At 51.9% G+C, this 19,770-nt stretch overlaps 8 protein-coding genes across 8 annotated transcripts; 4 read left to right on the top strand and 4 right to left on the bottom strand.

The window, feature by feature from the left end:
• Positions 1–2,584: 2,584 nt before the first annotated feature.
• Positions 2,585–3,700, bottom strand: DSM5745_08121 (NifU family protein; the record flags this gene model as incomplete). The annotated part of the gene is made up of 3 exons (XM_026750137.1): positions 2,585–2,728; positions 2,803–3,339; positions 3,401–3,700. The coding sequence occupies 3 exons, from the start codon at positions 3,698–3,700 to the stop codon at positions 2,585–2,587; spliced, it is 981 nt and encodes a 326-aa protein (XP_026601141.1).
• A 353-nt stretch (positions 3,701–4,053) lies between these two features.
• Positions 4,054–5,762, bottom strand: DSM5745_08120 (Zn(II)2Cys6 transcription factor domain-containing protein; the record flags this gene model as incomplete). The annotated part of the gene is made up of 3 exons (XM_026750136.1): positions 4,054–5,097; positions 5,148–5,651; positions 5,703–5,762. 3 exons carry the CDS (start codon positions 5,760–5,762, stop codon positions 4,054–4,056), a joined length of 1,608 nt encoding a protein of 535 aa, XP_026601140.1.
• A 372-nt stretch (positions 5,763–6,134) lies between these two features.
• Positions 6,135–6,751, top strand: DSM5745_08119 (zinc finger HIT domain-containing protein; the record flags this gene model as incomplete). The annotated part of the gene is made up of 2 exons (XM_026750135.1): positions 6,135–6,205; positions 6,262–6,751. 2 exons carry the CDS (start codon positions 6,135–6,137, stop codon positions 6,749–6,751), a joined length of 561 nt encoding a protein of 186 aa, XP_026601139.1.
• A 1,681-nt stretch (positions 6,752–8,432) lies between these two features.
• On the top strand, positions 8,433–11,789 carry DSM5745_08118 (putative Ras guanyl-nucleotide exchange factor RasGEF; the record flags this gene model as incomplete). The annotated part of the gene is made up of 6 exons (XM_026750134.1): positions 8,433–8,678; positions 8,746–9,067; positions 9,131–9,316; positions 9,690–11,176; positions 11,225–11,653; positions 11,706–11,789. 6 exons carry the CDS (start codon positions 8,433–8,435, stop codon positions 11,787–11,789), a joined length of 2,754 nt encoding a protein of 917 aa, XP_026601138.1.
• Positions 11,790–12,282: 493 nt separating this feature from the next.
• Positions 12,283–12,657, top strand: DSM5745_08117 (LYR motif-containing protein; the record flags this gene model as incomplete). The annotated part of the gene is made up of 1 exon (XM_026750133.1): positions 12,283–12,657. The coding sequence occupies one exon, from the start codon at positions 12,283–12,285 to the stop codon at positions 12,655–12,657; it is 375 nt and encodes a 124-aa protein (XP_026601137.1).
• A 394-nt stretch (positions 12,658–13,051) lies between these two features.
• On the bottom strand, positions 13,052–14,278 carry DSM5745_08116 (putative PP-loop ATPase superfamily protein; the record flags this gene model as incomplete). Its single annotated transcript, XM_026750132.1, has 1 exon — positions 13,052–14,278. The coding sequence occupies one exon, from the start codon at positions 14,276–14,278 to the stop codon at positions 13,052–13,054; it is 1,227 nt and encodes a 408-aa protein (XP_026601136.1).
• A 251-nt stretch (positions 14,279–14,529) lies between these two features.
• Positions 14,530–15,321, bottom strand: erg2 (C-8 sterol isomerase ERG2; the record flags this gene model as incomplete). The annotated part of the gene is made up of 3 exons (XM_026750131.1): positions 14,530–14,867; positions 14,955–14,981; positions 15,039–15,321. The coding sequence occupies 3 exons, from the start codon at positions 15,319–15,321 to the stop codon at positions 14,530–14,532; spliced, it is 648 nt and encodes a 215-aa protein (XP_026601135.1).
• Positions 15,322–18,533: 3,212 nt separating this feature from the next.
• On the top strand, positions 18,534–19,327 carry xgeA (putative endoglucanase; the record flags this gene model as incomplete). Its single annotated transcript, XM_026750130.1, has 2 exons — positions 18,534–18,871; positions 18,928–19,327. 2 exons carry the CDS (start codon positions 18,534–18,536, stop codon positions 19,325–19,327), a joined length of 738 nt encoding a protein of 245 aa, XP_026601134.1.
• Positions 19,328–19,770: the final 443 nt, after the last annotated feature.

The following is a 19,770-nucleotide window of genomic DNA, read 5'->3' as shown; positions in this document are numbered from 1 at the left end:
ATTAAACGACAGCGATGAGGGCGGGGTAAGCAACAGGGAGTCTGGATAGTCAACCGTCCGTTATGCACACGATCAGCTAACCAATCCCGCTTCAGCGGACTACGAGATGTACGACTTGGCTGAGGGAGGGGAGGTGGTCGCACCGTAGTACCAGGTCACCTTCTGTCGCGAGGCGGTCCTACTCGAGTGCGAGGGCCAGCATTGTCCCTGACGAACAGATGCTGGTGCTGAATATTTGAAGGCTCCTGAAAGCGAGCGATCTCAATGAAACGATGGCAACGGTGGGTCTGGCGGGGCTCTATCGGCCAAGTTGAAGATCCTCCACGCCGCTCACTGGCCTAGAAAATGCCCCAGCATCTCAGACGGTTCTGACCAAGATCTCACGTTCCAATTTCTCGCATTGATATACAGAGTACCTGTCCCTGTACATCGACAGGATCAGGATGACAACTTTAATGCCTCAAGCTCGGGCTCCCGTTGCTAGCAGCAGCTTGTCCGGAACAACGCACATGAAGACCAGGATAGCCCAGGGTCTACTGGGTCGTCTGTACTCCTGAAATCCCTCATACCGCTTGGATTCTCTACAGCTTCAACCTGGAGTTGATGATGATCAGCCTTCTCGTGGAACAGACAAAGTAGGGTACGTCATCTCGGAGTACCCTACTTCGTCTCTAAGCCATGTTGCACTCTCCTTGGGCGAGCAGACTTTTCATCCAGAGATCACTGCACACTTCAATTGCGGGGGATGTCTTGCAATTCCGACCAAGGCGGCTTCCGAAGGGGGGGCGAAATTGGCGGGCAGTGGCCCTAATGCAGGATCGCCGCGCTCGATAGAATTGCGGAGAGAGCTTCCATTTGGGTCTGGCTTTTCACACCCAGCCCAATTACACGCGCTGCTCGCTTGACAGATCGATGGCCGTGTGGCAAGTTGCCGCTTGCTTTTTCCATGTAGTCCGAGTCTTCTGACAGGATGACAGCATTGATCTGATTATTCTGTGGCATGGAGGTCTATGGCATGCACCGGGAATCCATGGAGGGGCTCAATTCCATCCCTCGCTTGAGTGGTTGGCAAATGACAGCGGCCCAGAAAACTCACGGATCGCGATCGTCTTACCCCAAAGTGTCAATATCAGACTAAATTGCGATGGCAGCCCGCTACGTAACTCCGACCATACTCCGACGAACAGCGTCATGAATCGTGATATCATCCCTCAAAATCTAGAGATATGTACCGTACCTGTCTACAGCACGATCCTACCGTTCCCTCGCGAATCGCGTGGCATTCCAGTTCGCAAATCCAAGCGTCGATCCTGGATTGTCGGTCCCGGCGGAATTATGATGGATGGAGTATAGGGGTTCTCCATGCAGCTGTCATCTACCTGCCCGTGCCCCGTACATTATTATTCAATACCCAGCACGCTAGGTCCGAGCCCAGCCCGTAAACCAACTTTTGACTCGAAGCCACACAGAAGAAACCACATGTCCTTCCACACTTTCTCTTGCAGACTCCGCCCAGCCCAGCGCCTCGAATCCTGCCGAATGCAAACCCCCTCGCACATAGCAAACATCATCATTACGGAGTACTATCATTCCCCGGCATCTGCGACTAACCCCAGCATTTCTTGCTTGTCTCTCGACACTTTGCCCGTTTCAGATATGACAGTTTGGTGGAGTGGCGCCGAGTCGATGACCCGCTCGCTGCCCAGCCTCCCCGCCCCAACTTTCTTTTCACAATAATGATTCCATCCATACGGAGTCCTCCATAGGCGTAGAAACACCGATTCACCGATGCGGCGATGACAGCCGCGGGCAGAAAAGAAAATGCGGGGTACATTTGCGATTTGCGTCACGGGACCCGTTCTCTTACTCTTACTGTCAGAGAAAATTTACTCCGTAGGCGTGTGCTGCAGGCTCCAGGGACATCTACCATAAACTGCTAAATAATGCCGTCAACTATACCTATATGATATTGCCCGGGCTCTGCATTTCCCGAACCCGGGGCTAGCCACGTCTTGTCAGCGCAGAGTAGCACTCTACCTGGTCTTGTAGAAGCAACCAGGTGTACTTCGAGTGTACTTAAAAGTCTGTCGAGTCTTGAGGTCGCTATCCCCAGACTCCACCTTACAGAGGCTAAAACCCCTCCTTACCACACAAAGCACCGCCTCGCGAGTCGCGAGTCTCGTCTTGGCCGTCGACTCTCGAACTCCCCGGCACTAACCGATACGTACGTACTTTTGCAGCTTCATCGGAGGCCGGCGTTTATTGATTTTTACTGAAACCGGCCGTGGGGTCGGCACAAAGTTCCGTGCAGGCAAGGAAAGTAGACTCCGAAGATGGTGAGAATAAGATGGGGCTCCTTACTATAAGCTTTCTTTGTTGCTCGCCTACGCCCTACGGATCTGGATAAGGTACCCCAAGCTGCTATTAAGGTAGGCTGCGGCTCGGGTAGGTACAGAAGGTTCATGTTGCCTCCGCAATGATATGCGGGTATTCCAAGTTACGTAGAGTTTCAGCTTGAATCATGATGTATATTGTACAGGGAATATCGAGCGATTGGCTATCTACGATACCGAAAACGTGCTTTCTAAGGAGCCGAGTCGAGCGATGAGGGAGCAGTGGCCTGAGCACCCTTTTGCTGTCGGAGTTTCTCCTCAAACTTGGCGAATTCGTGCATGGAGATCTCCTCCTCCTCATCAATGGCTTGCTCAACACCCTGAACCTCTTCAATCTGTTTCCAGTGGGCGTGCCGTTAGTGCTCGCATTCAAGACGCATTGAGCAAGATAGTCTGGAATCAAACTCACGTAATGCATAAGCATGGATTCAATTCCATTGCGCAGGGTAACGGTGCTGGAATCGCACGTCCGGCATGCGCCGCGCAGCTTCAACAGGACGATTCCATTCTCGAATCCTCTGAACTCAATGTCTCCGCCGTCTTCCTGGATGGCGGGCCTGATCCGCGTCTCCAGAAGCTCCTTGATCATGCTGACGACTTCGTCATCTTCTTCATTGTAGCTGAGCGAGTCCTCGTCGCCACCTTTTTGTGCGTTCTCCCCACTCTTTTCCACGGTGTTGACGATCGACTCGCCGGAGGTCACGGCCTGGGTGATGAGACTGAATACCTCGGGTTTGATGTGGGCCCAATTCGAATCGCTAGCTTTGGTTACTGTGATAAAGTCGGGTCCAAAGAAGACTGATTGCACGCCTTCGACGTTGAAAAGGTTTGAGGCAAGCGATGAGGGATGCGGGGGAGCAAGAGTGGAGCGGGGGGAGAGGTACTCCAAGAACGAGGTAGGGAATTTCTCTGGAAGAACCCTGTGGTTGGGGATGAACTTCAAAGCCTATATAAAGGAAACTATGGTTATTTTCTTGCTGGGTACTCAAAATCTCGCCGTAACTTACATCAGGATTTGGGGTCGACTCCGTCTGTATAAAGATGGTTCGTTTGCCGGTAGGGGGCTGCCCGTTGACCCGGGTGTGAGTCGCAGACAGCTGATGTGGTCGCAGCGTCGGCCTATGCCGGATCTCTGAAGCAGTGATTGTGGGCAGGCGTGCCGAGTTGTGAATCCTTCGGATTGAACCAAAGGCAAAGGGTCTGATTGTCCGAGGAGAAGCTTCGGTAACGTTCGAGATTTGTGCGGTCAACCGGCTGGCGAGGATGGTGCGCTTGACCATTTGTGTAGACGCTGAGCTTGCAGTCATTTTGCGAATCGGAGACTCAAGCAGGGTATGTGTTTTGCTGCGTTGGATTATTGTCTCCGGATAGTTTTTTGATTATGGCTCGCCGGCATTGGGGCTCTGACGCAATTTAAGTCCACGTGACCAACAGTCGCTGACAAATACATTCAGCAGCCAATCGAATGGCGTTCATTTAGATCCAAATGAACTGCTTCATCTCAATCATGAGTGGAAGCTCCATAAAAACGCGTTTTTCGAGATCTCTGTCATGTTACCGGCAATGTAAGGATTGTATACACCGCCTTAACCAGAGGAGCACGGCGGATTTCTGGAATACAGCCATAAAGAGGGCTTGTGCGTTCGCAAGATGAATATCTTCAGCCATTGAGAGCTTTTGAAGCGGATAGTCTCCTTCCTTGAGCATCGCGATATTGAGGCCAAACCATATTTTTCAACAAAGGGGCAATTCCGAGACTGAGGTTTGCTAACATCGTGAGCACACCTTGGCACCACTTCAATTTGGCAGTTAACCCCTCAACATGGAAAAACTGCACACACTGGCTCAAGGGCGCCAACAGCAGTTGCGCCCCTAATGTCTTCATATCAGGTTGTATAAAATAAAAGACTGAGCGGCAAATTTCACCAGCATAATGTTCTGCAAGTGCTGTATACGCCGCAGTGGTATCAGCACTTGATATTTCAGTGGCTCGATCCGCTGTCCCCCCATTCGAATCATAGTACAAGGGGACCGGGAAATCTGAAGATGGTTTGCCAAGAACTGAGTATAGTTCGCCAATGAGTGGGTAAAGCAAGATAAGGGTAGCCCAATAAACCAGGTGAGATTCCGCACAGGTCAAGGATGGAAAATTGAGGGGCTCCGGAAACAAGTCAGTTTCCAGAGAATCACGAAAGCCCCCCAGCGGCACAGGTGAGACCCTTGGTTGACCCAGTTTCCGCTGCATGGAGAGAAATACTTGGTGGAGGTCTTCCTCGAACTTTAGGCAAGTATGCAGGAGCTGATTCCCGGTCCGGGACGCTTTCTCAAAGTTTTCGGGTAGGTTGAAAATATAACAGTCGACTTGTTCCATAATCGCAGAACACTTGGCTAGAAGATTAATGAACTCGTCGATTGGGTCAAGGTTATCGTCTTCGTTTGAGTTGCTATTCCGCCATAGCTGTGTATTGTACAGGTAGGGGGCTTTCCGCTTCCCTATCGAGTCGCATAGCTGGATCATAAAGAATGAGCGGGCCTCGGTCACAATGGCAGGAGGTAGACTCACTGTCACATATTTCAACTGACGGTGAAACAGCTTTTCTGCAACGGTCCGCTCTCCTTGGGCTGACGTCTGTGTAGAAATTGCAATGCTGCCCTGAACGTGCGCTATCCACGCCATAAAACCCGGTGGAGAGCAATCGATCAACTAGTATAAGTAAGACACGAATTCATGCAGCAGGACACGGTCATCCTTACCTCATATAATTGGAGAATAACAGTGGTGTATAGAACATCCTGCCCCAGTTTGGCGCCAGATTTAATTCTGCCCTGAAGAGTCTTCAGAGTGTTGCCATAGAGTTTGCTACTGTATTGGAGCAGCCGATCATCCTGATTCTGTTTCGCGAGATAGACCGCGGCAAGAGATATGCCGGCTTTCTCGAGAATGGCACTGCCTCCAGTAAGATCTGGAAGGGCTTCGAGGAACGTCCGTCCAGTCCTGTCCCGCAGATGCGGTTGCTGGGGAAGATACCCCTCGATAAATGCCGTAAGCAGCTGAACCCTGAGCTCAGGGTTGACATTTGGACGAGGCAGATCAACTTTCCGGTTCTTGACCAACGCGAGATTTAAATCGGGCGCCAGTTTCCCAGGCTTGCCAGTCGTCGCAGTGCGACCGTGGAGGAAGACCCTCTTCTTATTGTAGCCAGCACACTCATGGCCGTACTTGGTACAGCGTAAGCACTCCGGTTTCGTCTCATCACACTGACCACAAGTTAGTCTGGAGTCATTTTTGTGTCCTGCAGGGCTGCATACCTTCACCTTGCGGCGCCGGCAAGTTCCACAGCCCCCCGAAGTATAGGGAATGCCTCCCATCGCTACTAGTCGGCATCGGACTGTTACCTCGGCAAAAGCATGGCATACAGGGACTAGACCCTGCTCAAGAATCTCCAACAAGGAATATCCCGGATAAACCTGGCTCAGTCATTTTGTTGACAGTAGTTCCTGGTTGCGGTTGTGCTTGTGGTGGCTATGGCATGCCGTACTCGAACCTAGGTTCGCCACCTTCGATCCGGGTTTAAGACCTAACTCCGAGTTTAGTCACGTGATTTCTCACTGAATCTTTATCGTTGCTTCTTGGATCTCTATTATTGCATTCCCTGGGTGGACTGTGTTATTACATAGCGGCCGTCAAGTTGGCGGTCTTGTGGCCATAAGTCGGAAACACTTTCATGCTAAAACACAGCGATGACGAGTCTCTGCGAGGTCTGCGCCTCAGAGCCCTCCAAGTACCGGTGCCCTACCTGTGAGCTAATGAGGTAAGTTTTCTGACCTATAATCTAATCAAAAAAGCCGGCTCTCATCTGCTCTACAGTTGCTCTCTCGCGTGTACTCGGACACACAAAATATATTGCGCACCCAAGGCGCCCAAGGACTTCGAAGATGCTACCGATACGCTGCCGCAATCCAGTGAAGCACATGGACATGAAGCCAGCTACGAGAGCCAGCCTGTGCGGAATGGACATGACTTAACACCCCAAGGGTTGTCGACACGGATTAAAGACGTTTTGGAACGGTATCCGCCACTCCGCGATCAACTCCGAGATATATACACGGCTACTTTGGAGGAGCAATGGGTTGAGGGGCCGGCTTACAAGGACAGACCGCGTCATTTTGGGAGAGGCAAACAACCCCCGCGGAGTCATGGGCCGTGGACCAGGGAAAAGGGCTTCAAGAGAGGTCTGGGCAAGGTCCGAAAATACCGGGGTCAATGTGATGATGGTTCAGAGACCGGCAAAGTTGCTGAGGGCTTCATGCGGCTCTTAACTCTCGTCAACGAGGGCCAGTTGCAGGAACATCAATGAGCTTGTCTGGTGCTGTTCCAGCTCGCGGCATGCATACTCACTAACGGAAAGATAAATGTCTTCAACTCGGAGACGCGCGATCAGGGCGTTAAGTATCGACCCGGCACGCATCTCACTTGGTAAGCTGGATATGCATAGCAAAGACCGGTTCTCAACGCCAGCTTATCTACGCTCTCTTCGGACCCATCTTAGACCATGGCCAGCAGGATTCGGCTCAAGCAAACATACTATTGAGTCTACATGAGACATTGTCTCGGGTCGACTTGACGCTACGAAAACCTCACATGGGGCCAGAATCTGCTCCATCACGACCAGATCTCATCTGTCTCATAGCTTGGGAGAAGACCAGTGCGCCTTACTATACTTTAGGCTTATGAGCTAGTGCCGTACGCCTTGGACGTATACACCTGCTACGGCCTGACTCATCACCAACTGAATCGGCCTCAAATAGTAGAATGTAGGCTATAGATATTTGTCAATATCAAGTGTTCATTGGCGTATGATTAGCAAGCGCTTGTGGCTCTTCATTTTCTGCAACAGGTCGAATTGTTGATTCCCGCAACCCCAGTCAAAAAATATATTTCCCCCGCGATTCACCCACACTCCGTAAAGACTAGTTTCGTCATCGACAATTATCCAATACTCTAGCTCAGAACTTCAGGTGTTGGACGCAAGCACATCCGCTTATTCCGTGCTCTCCTTTTCTGATTCGGAACGGCTATTGATCTGCTGCGAAACCTGTCTTGTATTACGCTCTGGGGTTGACCGCGCGATTCGTCCAGGCCCGTCGCTAGTAAGATTTTGGTTTCTAGTTCTCTGCCCTGCGATTCGACAGTCAGTTTTTATCCTGCCTCTTCCTTTCTGTCAAGTCCTTCATCTCCACGAATAAATCATCAGCTTTCGAGCTCCTTAGCCGCTAGGAGTGACCTGCGCTCTACGAGCTTGGTGCACATCGAGCCTTGAGTGAGAGGTTTGCACTCTGCAGATCCCGCACTTCTGCTGAATGGTTGAACCACCAACAAAGCCTGGACTACTCCTGCTGCAAGCTGATTTTCTTACCTGCCTTGTCCCTCAACCCACGCGAGATCGGCATCAATTTTTATAGTCTCTGTTTGATTCCCTTTGGTTATTGGCTGCGACCGAGGATTTCATTGTCGCTCGGTCTGCTCATTCGAGCCGCTCTTGTCCTGTTGCCTCCGTGGCTTGGGGTCGGCTCGGCTGAGTGAGATCTTTTTGGCGAGTACGGGGTATATGATCGATCAATTGCTTGGGCCGATTCTACATCAAGCGGTGAAATTGTGAGATCTATCCGTTTTATTCTCCTTGGATCAGCAGGTCGGGATCGTTCCAACTTGCGGTCTACTCATCTTTACAGTCATCCGCCAATTGTTCGGGGAAAAGGAAGAAGGAAAAACGATCATTGCACGGCCTCCAAAGCGCGTTGAACGGGGTCCACGAGTGACAATTTGCAAGGGAACTTAGACGCGAGGAAACCGGTGTAACGCCAGACAAACGGGGTAGTCTTTTCGAGTTCACTCAAAGCGACAATGGATGAGCTGCTGTGCCCGCTTCACCTATCTACCTAGCCGTTGGACTCTGCGCTGTCGCACTCTGTTCGCTTGATCGACCCTTATTCGCGACATAGGGCCGTCCACCGGTACATACGATCGATTCCTTCTACATGGCCTCCCAACCTTCGAGAAGGGAGCGGGCCTCTAGCGATCGGGCCCAGGCCGGCCTCGTCCCTCAACGACCCGGTCTCCAGAGTCGAACAATTTCCGCTCCGCCCGGCGGACTATATAAACTCGATTCAACTAGAGCGGCGATGGAAGGTAGCAGTAGTGTTGGACGGACACTTGTTGAGGAGGACGAAGGTCCGACACATGGCGGGGGTACCGCGGTCTCATCACCCCAGGTCGGGAACGAGGTATGACCCCCATGCTTTGCGCAATTGACGTGGTGGAACGCGCTTCTGACCATCAAACGATATGTAGACGAATCCCAAATCAAGTTTTCCGCATGTGAGCATTGCTGTCGTCGGTGGAGACAAAGTTGGCAAGACGACCTTTATCCAGAGCGCTCTAGAGATGAAATATCCGCTTTCATCCAGATCTACAACGAAGAAGATGTCTCTCGACGGAACGGTGTACGTTGTTCGCCTAGTGGAAGTACACACGGATGAGGTCTCGCTCGCTAGCAATGGAAAATTGAGGTGGCCACTGCTGGGGAACGATTCACCTCCCAGTGTTGACGGCGCATTGCTATTATACGATGCGGATCGCCCTTCTGCACATTCGGAAACGTCGAGAATGCTAGGTCTGTCATCACCGGTCTTTATGATGTGTCTCTATGGTTGAAGCTTACAAGACTCTCACTCAGACACCTTTGTCGCCGCTTCAGTTCCCTTCGTGCTGGTTGCTACTAACTGCGATAAGCGGAGTCCTGATGGACCATTCGAGACGCCATTTGGAAGCTATGACATTCACCGAACATCTCCCGATTCGCCTCAGAAGCAGAAGATGTGTATCGCTGTTATTTTGCGCGACGTCTTTAGCCAAAGAGATGGTAAGTGTCAGAGTCAAAATTACATTGTTGCCCCCTGATATGCATGATTCCGAGGAAAGAGAATGGTGATGAGAGAGCGAGAGTAATGGATTCGGCCATGCGACAATACCCTTGTATACGGCCTGCGTCACTTGACATACGTGGTTGTATGATGTGCGCTGGAAAATTGGTCGACAGTCCATCAGGATTCAGACCTGCCTCGTTCGCACTAGCTCGTTGGATTTAGTCTCGCGTACCCTCTTGCCATCTTTTCTCCGCTGGGCGTTGATCCCTGGAGTGCAACTCCAAAACAGCAGCGACAGGGGCAACATCGGTTCCACTGCTGTTTCTCGTCGCACTTGTTTCACATATTTGAGGCTAATCATTACTTTAGTTATAGCTGAGAAGTGTCCCAGTCCCCCCAGCACACACGAGTGGCATCACACTCGCGCCCGCTCAGAAAACCCCACACCATTGCTCGCAGGAGCCGCGGGCGGCCCCTTCAGTAGTACTCTCGATCCAGGAGTCGAAGGGTACGGCGTCGACCGCCCTCCCACAGACTCAAAGTCGTCGCCAAACCTGGCTTCCAATGCGCAGGGTTCACGCTATGCCCGGAGCAATTCGCAGCCGGTGCGACCGCATACACCTCCTTCTCGGTTGAACCCGCAGAGACCCTCAGCCACCGCGGATTCCTCCCCAGGTAAGGATCAAACTCGTCAGCGTTTAATTCAGTCAGCCTGGCGCAATAGTGGTGGCTCCGATGCTTTTAATGGCTTTTTGGAGATGCAAGAGGAATATGATGGCCCACGAAGCACGCCGTCAAGCCCGGAAAGTAAGGACAAGGCATCTAGCGAAAGTTCCACAAGCGAAAGAGGCTTCACATTTGATGAATTGGTTGATCGTCTCGTCGCCCCGCCAATATCAAAGCAAGACTCTAAATTCGCGTCAATATTCCTCTGTCTTTATAGGAAATTTGCTGCCCCAGCTACCCTGCTGAACGCGTTGATAAACCGTTTTGAGCGAAATGAAAAAGAGATCACGGATCAGTTGACACGGATTGCCGACCAATCCAGACTGCTCAATGTCATTGCCCAGTGGGTTTCGGAGTATGCCGGCGACCTGGCATATCCCAAGACGAGAAAGCGGATTCTGGATTTTGTCACAACTCTTGAGAGGAGTCACTTTTACATGTTTGCGGCCAAGGAAATTGGATCATACCTGGAAGTAAATGCGGAGGATGATGATGTTGGGTGGGCATACAAAGATGGGGAAGTCGAAGCTTTCGATGAGAACGAGACGCCGGTCGATAACCCAATCAGGAGCTCGCCTTCTATGTTTTTGGGTGGCTTTTCGATTGGAAATGACGTTGAGGACGATGATGACAACAACGAAGAAGAAGAAGACCCTATATACAGCATGAGTGCGCTGGATCTCAGCGAGGGCATGCACGATCAGCCTATGAAGCTATCAGCCACATTGTCGAACCCATCTCTCGAAAAGCCTGGCACTATCCCAAGCCAGTCGTTTACGTTTTTGAGCATCGACAGTGCACAGAGAGAAGCCAGCGGTATGGAACTGATGGGACGAATTCCCTTGACAAAAGTGGTATGGCGGCAGTTGATGGAAATCCCGGATGAGGATTTTGCAAATGAGTTGACTCGCATGGACTGGGTAATGTTTAACACTTTCCGGCCACGAGATCTTGTGCGCCATGTGAGTATCTCAGGACCGGACAAGGACAAAATCCAAAGCTTGAAGCACGTCAACCGCATGATCAAGCATTTCAACCATGTGGCATTCTTCGTGGCAAGTGTAATCCTGTTGCGGGATAAGCCAAAGCACCGGGCAAGGGCATTGGAGAAGTTTATGAACATCGCTCAGGTACGTGCGCCAGATGAGACTAAATGATAGCTTGCTAACCAACCCCAGAAACTTCGACGTCTGAATAATTATAACTCTCTAGGAGCGGTGCTTGCTGGAATCAATGGGGGACCGGTTTCTCGACTCGGTCAAACTCGCGAGCTGGTTCCACCACAAATTCACAAGGATTTTATGCGACTGTTGATTCTCATGGGCACACAGAAGAGCCACTTTGCATATCGCCTGGCTTGGGACAACTCCTTCTCCGAGCGCATACCGTTCCTACCGCTCCACCGCCGCGACCTTGTTTCCGCCGAAGAGGGAAACAGGACTTTTATCGGCGACAACCGTACGCGGATCAACTGGCGAAAATTCGAAGTGATGGGCGAAGTGGTTATTGGCCTCCAACGCAGCCAGAAGACTCCTTATCCACACCTGCACCGGTATGATGAAGTTGCTAGGTTGATTCTGGACACCAAGGTTCCAGCTGACGATGATGTATGTTCATCGTCTCCTTAGCAACTACTATGTCATGTGCTGACTCTCGCAGGAACTGTATGACCGCAGTAAGCAAGTTGAACCAGGCGCCGGCGGCGACCCAGGCCGCAAGAAATTCGGCTGGCTTCGGTCGTAACCATACCGGTCAATGTCCATGTAATGAGATCTCATGTCATGATATGAGGAAATGCAGGCCTCTCTACCTACCTACTACTACTCTCACGATTCCACGCTTCGCCCTCATGAAGGATTAATGAAACGCTCACGATATGATCGTCCTAGGATACTGTACATACATACTGCTGAACATATGTATCTGTCACATCTTACAACCTATTTAGTATCTACACTTATATTTGAGCATGGCAATTGGATAAAATTCCCCAGCTCATTCACCCTTGTCATTTCTATACCAATTGTAAGCACGTGACTTTACTGGATGTTGGAGACCCCGACCCGGAACGCCTCCGACCATCCATCTACAATTCTACGTTGCGCACCCTTGAAATCTTGAGAATCAAGCATCCCCCCCCAAATCCATACTTTCTCGAAACCCAATCTGATAAACTTAATCAACTTAAAACACCCAAAAGACCGAATCGAAGCCAACGAAGTCGAACCCCAGAAAAATGTCCTCCGCCTCAACAACCGTAAAATCCACCTACCGCGCCATCCTCCGCGAACTCCCCCGCCGCTCCCTCTCCTCCCCAACACCCCTACACAACCGCATCCGGGAAGCGTACCGAACGCCATCACAGACGACGACCGAGGACGCATCAGCATCAGAGAGCGAGCTGCGCCGCCTCCAGCAGGCCGAGCAGTTTGCGCAGTATGCGCGCGCACAGAGGCTGTATGCTGCGCTTGTTGATCGGTATAACCCCGGCAGTCTGATGGATGAGGAGGAGCGCGTTAGGCTTACGGCTAGGCGGGTCGGATTGGATTTGCCGGAGTTGCATGGGGAGCAGAAGAAGGGAGGGAAGGGGGATGGGGAGAAGAGCGAGTGACTTGTTGATTGGAATGTGGATGGAGAATTGGACGATTGAGCATTTAGAAATGGATGGCTAGTTTGGCCGGGGTGTGAATAAAATGATTGTGGGGGTCTGTATACACTATACATCATGTACTATATATTGGATTGAACCCTGGGCCGTGTCTTTTCATATTGTACGTTACGACGGTGTTGGGGATAAATTTGCATTTTGCGCTCTGTTCTATCTGCGAAGCTGAGATGCTGTTCTATATCATAGCTCGTTTGGCTTCATGAAGCTTAGTCGAAGCCTGGGCCTGCCTTCTGCTTCTGGATTGCAGGATGGGTTGACCTGGTCAGGAACAGGTATGGAAGCTGGAGGTCGCGGTGTATTTCTGATAGTCCGTGGAGGATTACATCCTTGAATCACTTCATCCAGCCAGCTGAACCTCCTCCATCTGTCTCCGCAGCGTCGTGCTACTCTCTTCCTCCTCGGCATCGAGCTCCAACTCAATAGCGGCCTTGGGCCTGTTCTTGTTCAGCCCCTCAAGGAGCGTGCAAGCATGGCATATTTTCTGGCTCGAAATGTATCCGCATCGTTCGCACTTGCCCAGCACCTGCTTCTTGGGCTGCTTGGTCTGCCTCTTAGGAATCGGAACTGCCCCATTCTGCTGCGAGGGAATTTTAATCTCCGTCTCCAAAACCGCCGCGACTTCATTTTGCGCCAGCGTCTTCTCCATCTCCGCCATTTCACCCCCGCGCGTCCTCCCATTCTGGCTTCCACAGCCACCGACGGCGGACTCTTCCTCCGCCGGCTGGCCGCCATTTGCCATAGGCACAAGCACCGCCATCTCCTCACCACTCCGCACAATGTCCAGAATCGAGCTCGGCCGGATCTTCTCCAGATCCTTGATCAGCGTGCGCGCACTTCCGCGGAACGCCTCGGGCGAGTAGATGCACTCCGTGCTAAAGTAGTCCAGCTGCTTGTGGTGTGCATAGAGCACGATCTCCTTCTCGTACGCATACTTCAGGGGCTTACTGCGCTTGATATCCGAGGCCGCGGAGCCCGTAACAATACTCGTACCTCTTGACAACCGAGACAGGTCCCCACGGAGCAGGTTCATCATCACTGTCTCCGCCACATCGTCCGCATTGTGTCCCGTCACGACATGTTTGATCCCCAGCCTCTCCGCGCCCCGGTCCAGCGCCTGCCGACGGAACACACCACAATATGTGCAGTTGCCCTTCTTTCCGATCTGCTCGACGACTTGGTCCATCGTCCACCCATATAGCTCGCCGTAGCCCACGATCACGAGGGGCATACTATACTGGACGGCATTGCGCTTGACCGTTTCAAGGGAGTCATCGCGGTAACCGCGAATTCCTTCGTCGATGGAGAGGAGGCAGAGGTCTAGTTCGTAGTTGTATCGTTCGTTAAGCGTCTTGAGCACCGACGCCAGCACGGTGCTGTCTTTTCCGCCGCTCGCACCGATGGCGATGCGCTCGCCGGGCTGGAAGAGGGAATTTTGGGTGATGGTTTCGTGGACTTCGGTTTCGAATACGGAGAGGAAACATTCGCGGCAGAGCTTGTGGCGGTTCTTCGGGCGGATGATCACAGCCCTTTCCTTCTGACATTTTATACACAAAGACGGAGCCATGATGTCGTTTAATCGCTGATTGCTGAATTGCGGGGAGGAGGGGAAAATCCATTTTTCGCCGATTTTGGGGTTTTCGATAAGGCCGATAACAATGCTTAGTCATTATTTATTTTGTTTGGTTTGCATGTTTTAGGGGTCAATCTAGGCGTTCCCACCGAAAAGTTGATTAATATTAATAGTGATCTAGATCTAGATACATAATACAATGTTTATGAATCATTAAGTCTTTTATCCAATCATGAAACGGGCCCTTAGATCTTGCCCTTGAGGAGGTTGGCGATCATCTCGCGTCCAGTGATGCGCGAGGTAGCCCACAGAGTCGGGAAGTCCAGGGTACTGGAGAACGTATCGGCGTAACCGAAGAAGAGCATAGGAGGAATCCAGCCGCGAGCGTACTCAAGGGCGAAGCATTTGGAATCCATCTTGTACTGCTTGACCTCGCCGCGGCGGAGGTGGTGGACGGATCCGGCAGGGTAGACCTCGGGCTCGTATTCACCGGGGACGTAGGCGAGTTGAGTGCCCGTGAGGATGTTGAAGTAGTCGTCGGCGGTGTGGCGACCGGTGTGACCTTCAGTTCCGATGGCGGTGCCTGGGTATTGTTAGTTCGTCTCTTGGGGCTGATGTTCTACGAAATCTTGGATAAGGAGAAGGATAGAAAGGGTGCATTCGAGCGTACCGAAGATGATGAGATACTCGGTGATACCTATGATATAGCGCGTCAGCAAAGCACTTGGCAAATACAAGCTGAGATATCACGTACTAGCGTGGATAATGTACATAGCGCCCATTGCGCCGCCGGCGTTGTTGAAGACCCATTCCTGCTCAAAGTTCAAGTTCGTGGCGCCGACCTTCTCCTCCAGCTCCGAGACGATGTACTTGACAATAGCACCGGTGTCCTCGCCGTGGGCAGCGATCGCGCGCTGGGACAGATCGTGCAGGTGGTGGTGGTCGAAGATGTAGAACTGCTCCAGGCGGGCGTCGAGGAACTTGTAGATCCCTGTGAAGAGCGCCAGGAGGGCGATTGCGAAGCTGAGACAGCGCATTGGGCCGGAAGTTGTGATGATTGAGAATACGCAAATAGAGAGGATGCAATTGGGGGGTTGAAGGGAGGAGAAAAGAGGTGAGATGGGGTTTTGTGGAGGAAGTTGGGTTTGTTTGTCTCCGCGGAGTACGCGGAGCCCCGTCGTGACCTGATTTTTTTCTGTGCTTGCCGGAGACTTGGCGGCGATCAACAATCAACAGCCCCTTGCACTTCACGCAGATACACCGTCTTAAACAATGAAGTTGCACTGGCATCCATGAACCTGCCCTGCCAATCTCAGATATCAGAAATCTCAGAAAGCAAACCTTTTGATGATGTTTCACGACTGCTGTTTGGTACATTGTCAGCTGAGTTCCCATTGATCCGGTGGCCGTCCCGTCACCATCATGTTGCACTGAACAGCGCCCATAATGGCGCTGGGTTTCGAGCTACAGAGTTCCAGCGCCCCCAGTAGTACCGAAGGCTGCACCTTGAACTCTTCAAGCGGCATATGCCTAGCCCTGGACTAAGCCCTGCCGCCAATGCTCAGCGGGTTGAAACCCATCTTCATCCAGGACCCAGAGCTTTTGAGGTTGAGAATAAACAATTCCCAGTGCCTTATCCGGCTCACCATGATATCTGATCAACCTGGCGAGACGGCAACTGCCGCTTAGGTGTCATAGCTCCCTTCAGATCTCAGACACCTGGTTATGCTCCACAGGTATCCTATACGGCGTACGCTCTATCACTATTCTCCCCCACGATATCAGCCCCACAGGACGATATCAACCTCACAGGTGCCTGGGTAAGCATGCGGCCTGGTACATGGAAAGTCATATGGGAACCGTGCGCCTACCCTCACGGCGTGAGAGGTACTGGCATGTCGCTCTATTACATTCATGACGCGTCTAAAAAGCTTTCATAACCAGCGCCCGTCATGCTCGCTACTTTCAGGGCGGCAAAACACAGCAAATATACTTACGGTGGCATCCAGGAGTTAGAATCGTGATAGGTAGTCCATTCAGCATGTCGCCTATGATGACGAGGACGAGGACGATAGCCCTAAGTGGCGGATCATGGAGCCAAGTCGGAGCCGCGTGCAAAGGAGACGGTTGCTTCGAAGTCACGGTCCCAACCCGTTGTCCTGGCGTGATTTTATAGGCAGAGGACGTACAGAGGGGAGTAAGGCCTTCGTGACGAGTCACTGACGACCATGCGGTGATAGATCAACGATCTGAGAGGTGGGGGTATACTCCTTCTGGGCAAATACAGCGCTGTACAAAGTGCGGAGTACAGGCTACAGCAAACTGCAGCACTGCCCTGAACAGAACAAAAATTGGGGGCTGAAACTGGACAAAGGCTCATTTCTCCAATCAGCCCTGCCGTTCCCGATCTTCGGACATCTGTGGGGTATGTCGATGGAATCTGCTATCCGAAAGTGTATACAATCAGCGCCTGGCCGCCTTAAAATGCACAGCAATCACATTCTCACTGCAGACTATTCTACTAAAGGCTTCGCCTTGTCGATCTTCCCCTTGGCACTTGGAGACCATCAGCGGTGAGAAACAGCTATTTACCTAGACTACAGCCTGGTGGACAAACAATGTTCGTTCATTGGCTTGCCAGGGAAGGTATCTGGGGTCATCCCTCATCCATCGGCGCATACATCCCAAAACAAACACGGGCGAGGCCGAGGGGAAAAAGTATATAAACGTCCTCTGTCACACTGAGTTTCTATCTACTACATAGACGCAAACCAAGCCAGCTCAGAGAGAAAGCACCTGTCTACGAATCCAACCAACTGTTACCACATTTCACGATGAAGCTCCTCGTATCCCTCCTGTCCCTCTCAACCCTCGCCCTCGGGTACGTCCAGATCGGCAGCTCCTGTTCCGGCGCAGGATACGATTGCTCAACGGACTACAACATCGCCGTGTGCAGTGGCAGCCGCTGGAGGCTCGCAGCGGACTGCGGCGAAGGCGGGTTCTGTATCTGGCCTGCTGGTGACCCGGCCCCGTCATGCGCTACTAACAATTAGACGCTCCTAAACATCCAGGTAAGTCTTGTTCTGACTTGTCTGAACTGCCGTCCTGACTGATATTTTCGAAAGGGGCCTGATCTGATATATGACTTACGGCGGTGTTGTGCTGGCTGTCTACTATCTACGAACCTGGAGATAGAGTAAACTACTGGTTAGGGTTACGGTGGGAGGTCTCGGTGGGAGGGGAACATCGGGTTCAGCCCCTGGAGCGGTTGAACCATTACCTATAACCTGATTATACCGCTGCTTCTTGTTCCTATGTGAATCAGTTCTTTATAGAAACAGGCTCTTCATGAGAATCAAGCTAGTCCTATCATGAAACTATTCAACTTAATGCCTCAGGCACCAGGGCCACACGACTAATCGTCGAACAAAAACCCTTTCTTCTGCCATAGCCCATAATACTCTCTTCCGCAAAACATCTGTTCGATATCTTGACTCGGCCTTCTAGAATCTTTGATCTAGCCCCGCTGCATCTATTTGCGTCTGTCCCACCGTCCCGCTCTGTCAGTGGAAGCTTGTTTCATGGCATTCATGCTGAAGCAGAGGGGCTGACTCGCTCCACCAGCCCGGTGTACCCGGATCTTGTTTTTATTGGAGTCGAGCACAGAATGATCAGGCGAATGATCAGAACCAGGCTTTGAACATAGTATGGCTTGAGTCGCTTGACTAGAATAAGATTGACCTGTTCGAGTTCCCCCCGCCGGAGTCTACAGCAGCGTGCAGAATGCAAGTACCACACTGACTCGGCACCAGCATCCTTGGGCGTGCCGATCCCCGAGCCTTGTCCCAAAAGATTCAGGAACCGTATTAAATGGCACCCCTTTTGGTTTGACAGCGCCTATCAAAGGCCATCAACGTGGTCGTGGCGGGTGACCATGGCCCTCTTGCCCCGGCGGTCATCGACTCCTCGTCGTCCTGACTCCGCACTTCATAACTTCTTCGCTTGGGATTGATGGGATGCAGGAATGCCGAAACCAGACTCCTGAAGAAAACTGGACCATGGTGACGACAGACACACCAAGTTGGGAGATACACCCGACTTAATATACCTGATGCGTTTCGGTTCGCAGCATGGGAGCTGTAGGCCTGAGGAAGATAAATAGCAGACTGCCCAGGATGAGAACCAAGCTTTCTGCTGTGACATCCAAACCAAAGAATCTTCGTCTCGATAACCATCTCACTCTGACAACATGAAGTTGCTTGCTCTTTCTCTGGCCTCTCTGGCCTCGGCTGCCTCGATTCCCTCCTCCAACATGTTCACTCGCCGTTCCGACTTCTGCGGCCAGTATGACACCGCCACCGAGGGTAACTTCATTGTGTACAACAACCTCTGGGGTCAGGACAATGCCGACAGCGGTTCGCAATGCACTGGTGTCGACTCTGCCAACGGTGACAGCATCTCCTGGCACACCAGCTGGAGCTGGTCTGGTGGCTCGTCCAGCGTGAAGAGCTTCGCCAACGTTGCTTACCAGTTCACCTCAACTCAGCTGAGCAGCCTGAGCTCGATCCCATCTACCTGGGAGTGGTCGTAAGTCTTCAAATTCCATCGCTGTCATGCTTCCGCGTCCTAACAGTTTGTGATAGGTACTCCACCACCGACATCGTGGCCGACGTGGCCTACGACCTCTTCACAAGCTCCAGCGCCGGCGGAGACTCTGAGAACGAGATCATGATCTGGCTGGCAGCTCTGGGCGGTGCTGGACCCATCTCCTCAACCGGCTCTTCCATCGCGAGCGTGACCCTTGGCGGCGTCACCTGGGACCTGTACTCGGGCCCCAACGGAAGCATGCAGGTGTACAGCTTCGTCGCCTCATCCACCACCGAAAGCTTCTCGGCGGATCTGATGGACTTCATCAACTACCTCGTCGAGAACCAAGGCCTGTCGACCAGCCAGTACCTGACCAACGTGCAGGCCGGTACTGAGCCTTTCACTGGCTCTGACGCCACGTTCACTGTTTCCTCTTACTCTGTCTCCATCTCATAAAGGTGTTGCCTATCTTAGCCTGTGTCAAGAATAGGAACCATGGCACCTGAGGTGATCTGTGGTGTGGAGAGTGGATGGTGTGTATCTATAGGTGTTTTGTTTATCAATGTATTCGCTATCGTTTGATCTTGACCCGTTGCACGGCGCTTAAGGACGTTTGCAGCCTAAATACGGAATAATCGAGCTCAAAATAGAACCTTGTCGTCCTAAGCGCTTCACTGGGTCGAGCGACCAAGTCCGATTCTGACGCAGTCCGGCGGCTACGCAGCGAAAATAGCTGCCTCTTAGATGTGCCCTCGAGTTCCACCAAGCGACCAAGCGAGTGACTCGCGCGCTTACTAGAGGATTGACTGTTGTTCTTTACTTAGAAACGCTGGGGAATGTTCATGTTTCTCTAAGCGCCGAAACTGCTCTAGCCAAGCGCCGTTGGGAATGATCATCAA

This window comes from Aspergillus mulundensis (assembly GCF_003369625.1).
Source record: "Aspergillus mulundensis strain DSM 5745 chromosome Unknown scaffold_9, whole genome shotgun sequence".
NCBI classification, from domain to species: domain Eukaryota; kingdom Fungi; phylum Ascomycota; class Eurotiomycetes; order Eurotiales; family Aspergillaceae; genus Aspergillus; species Aspergillus mulundensis.
Note: the sequence above shows the minus strand (reverse complement) of the source record. Positions and strands in the feature narration are given on the sequence as shown.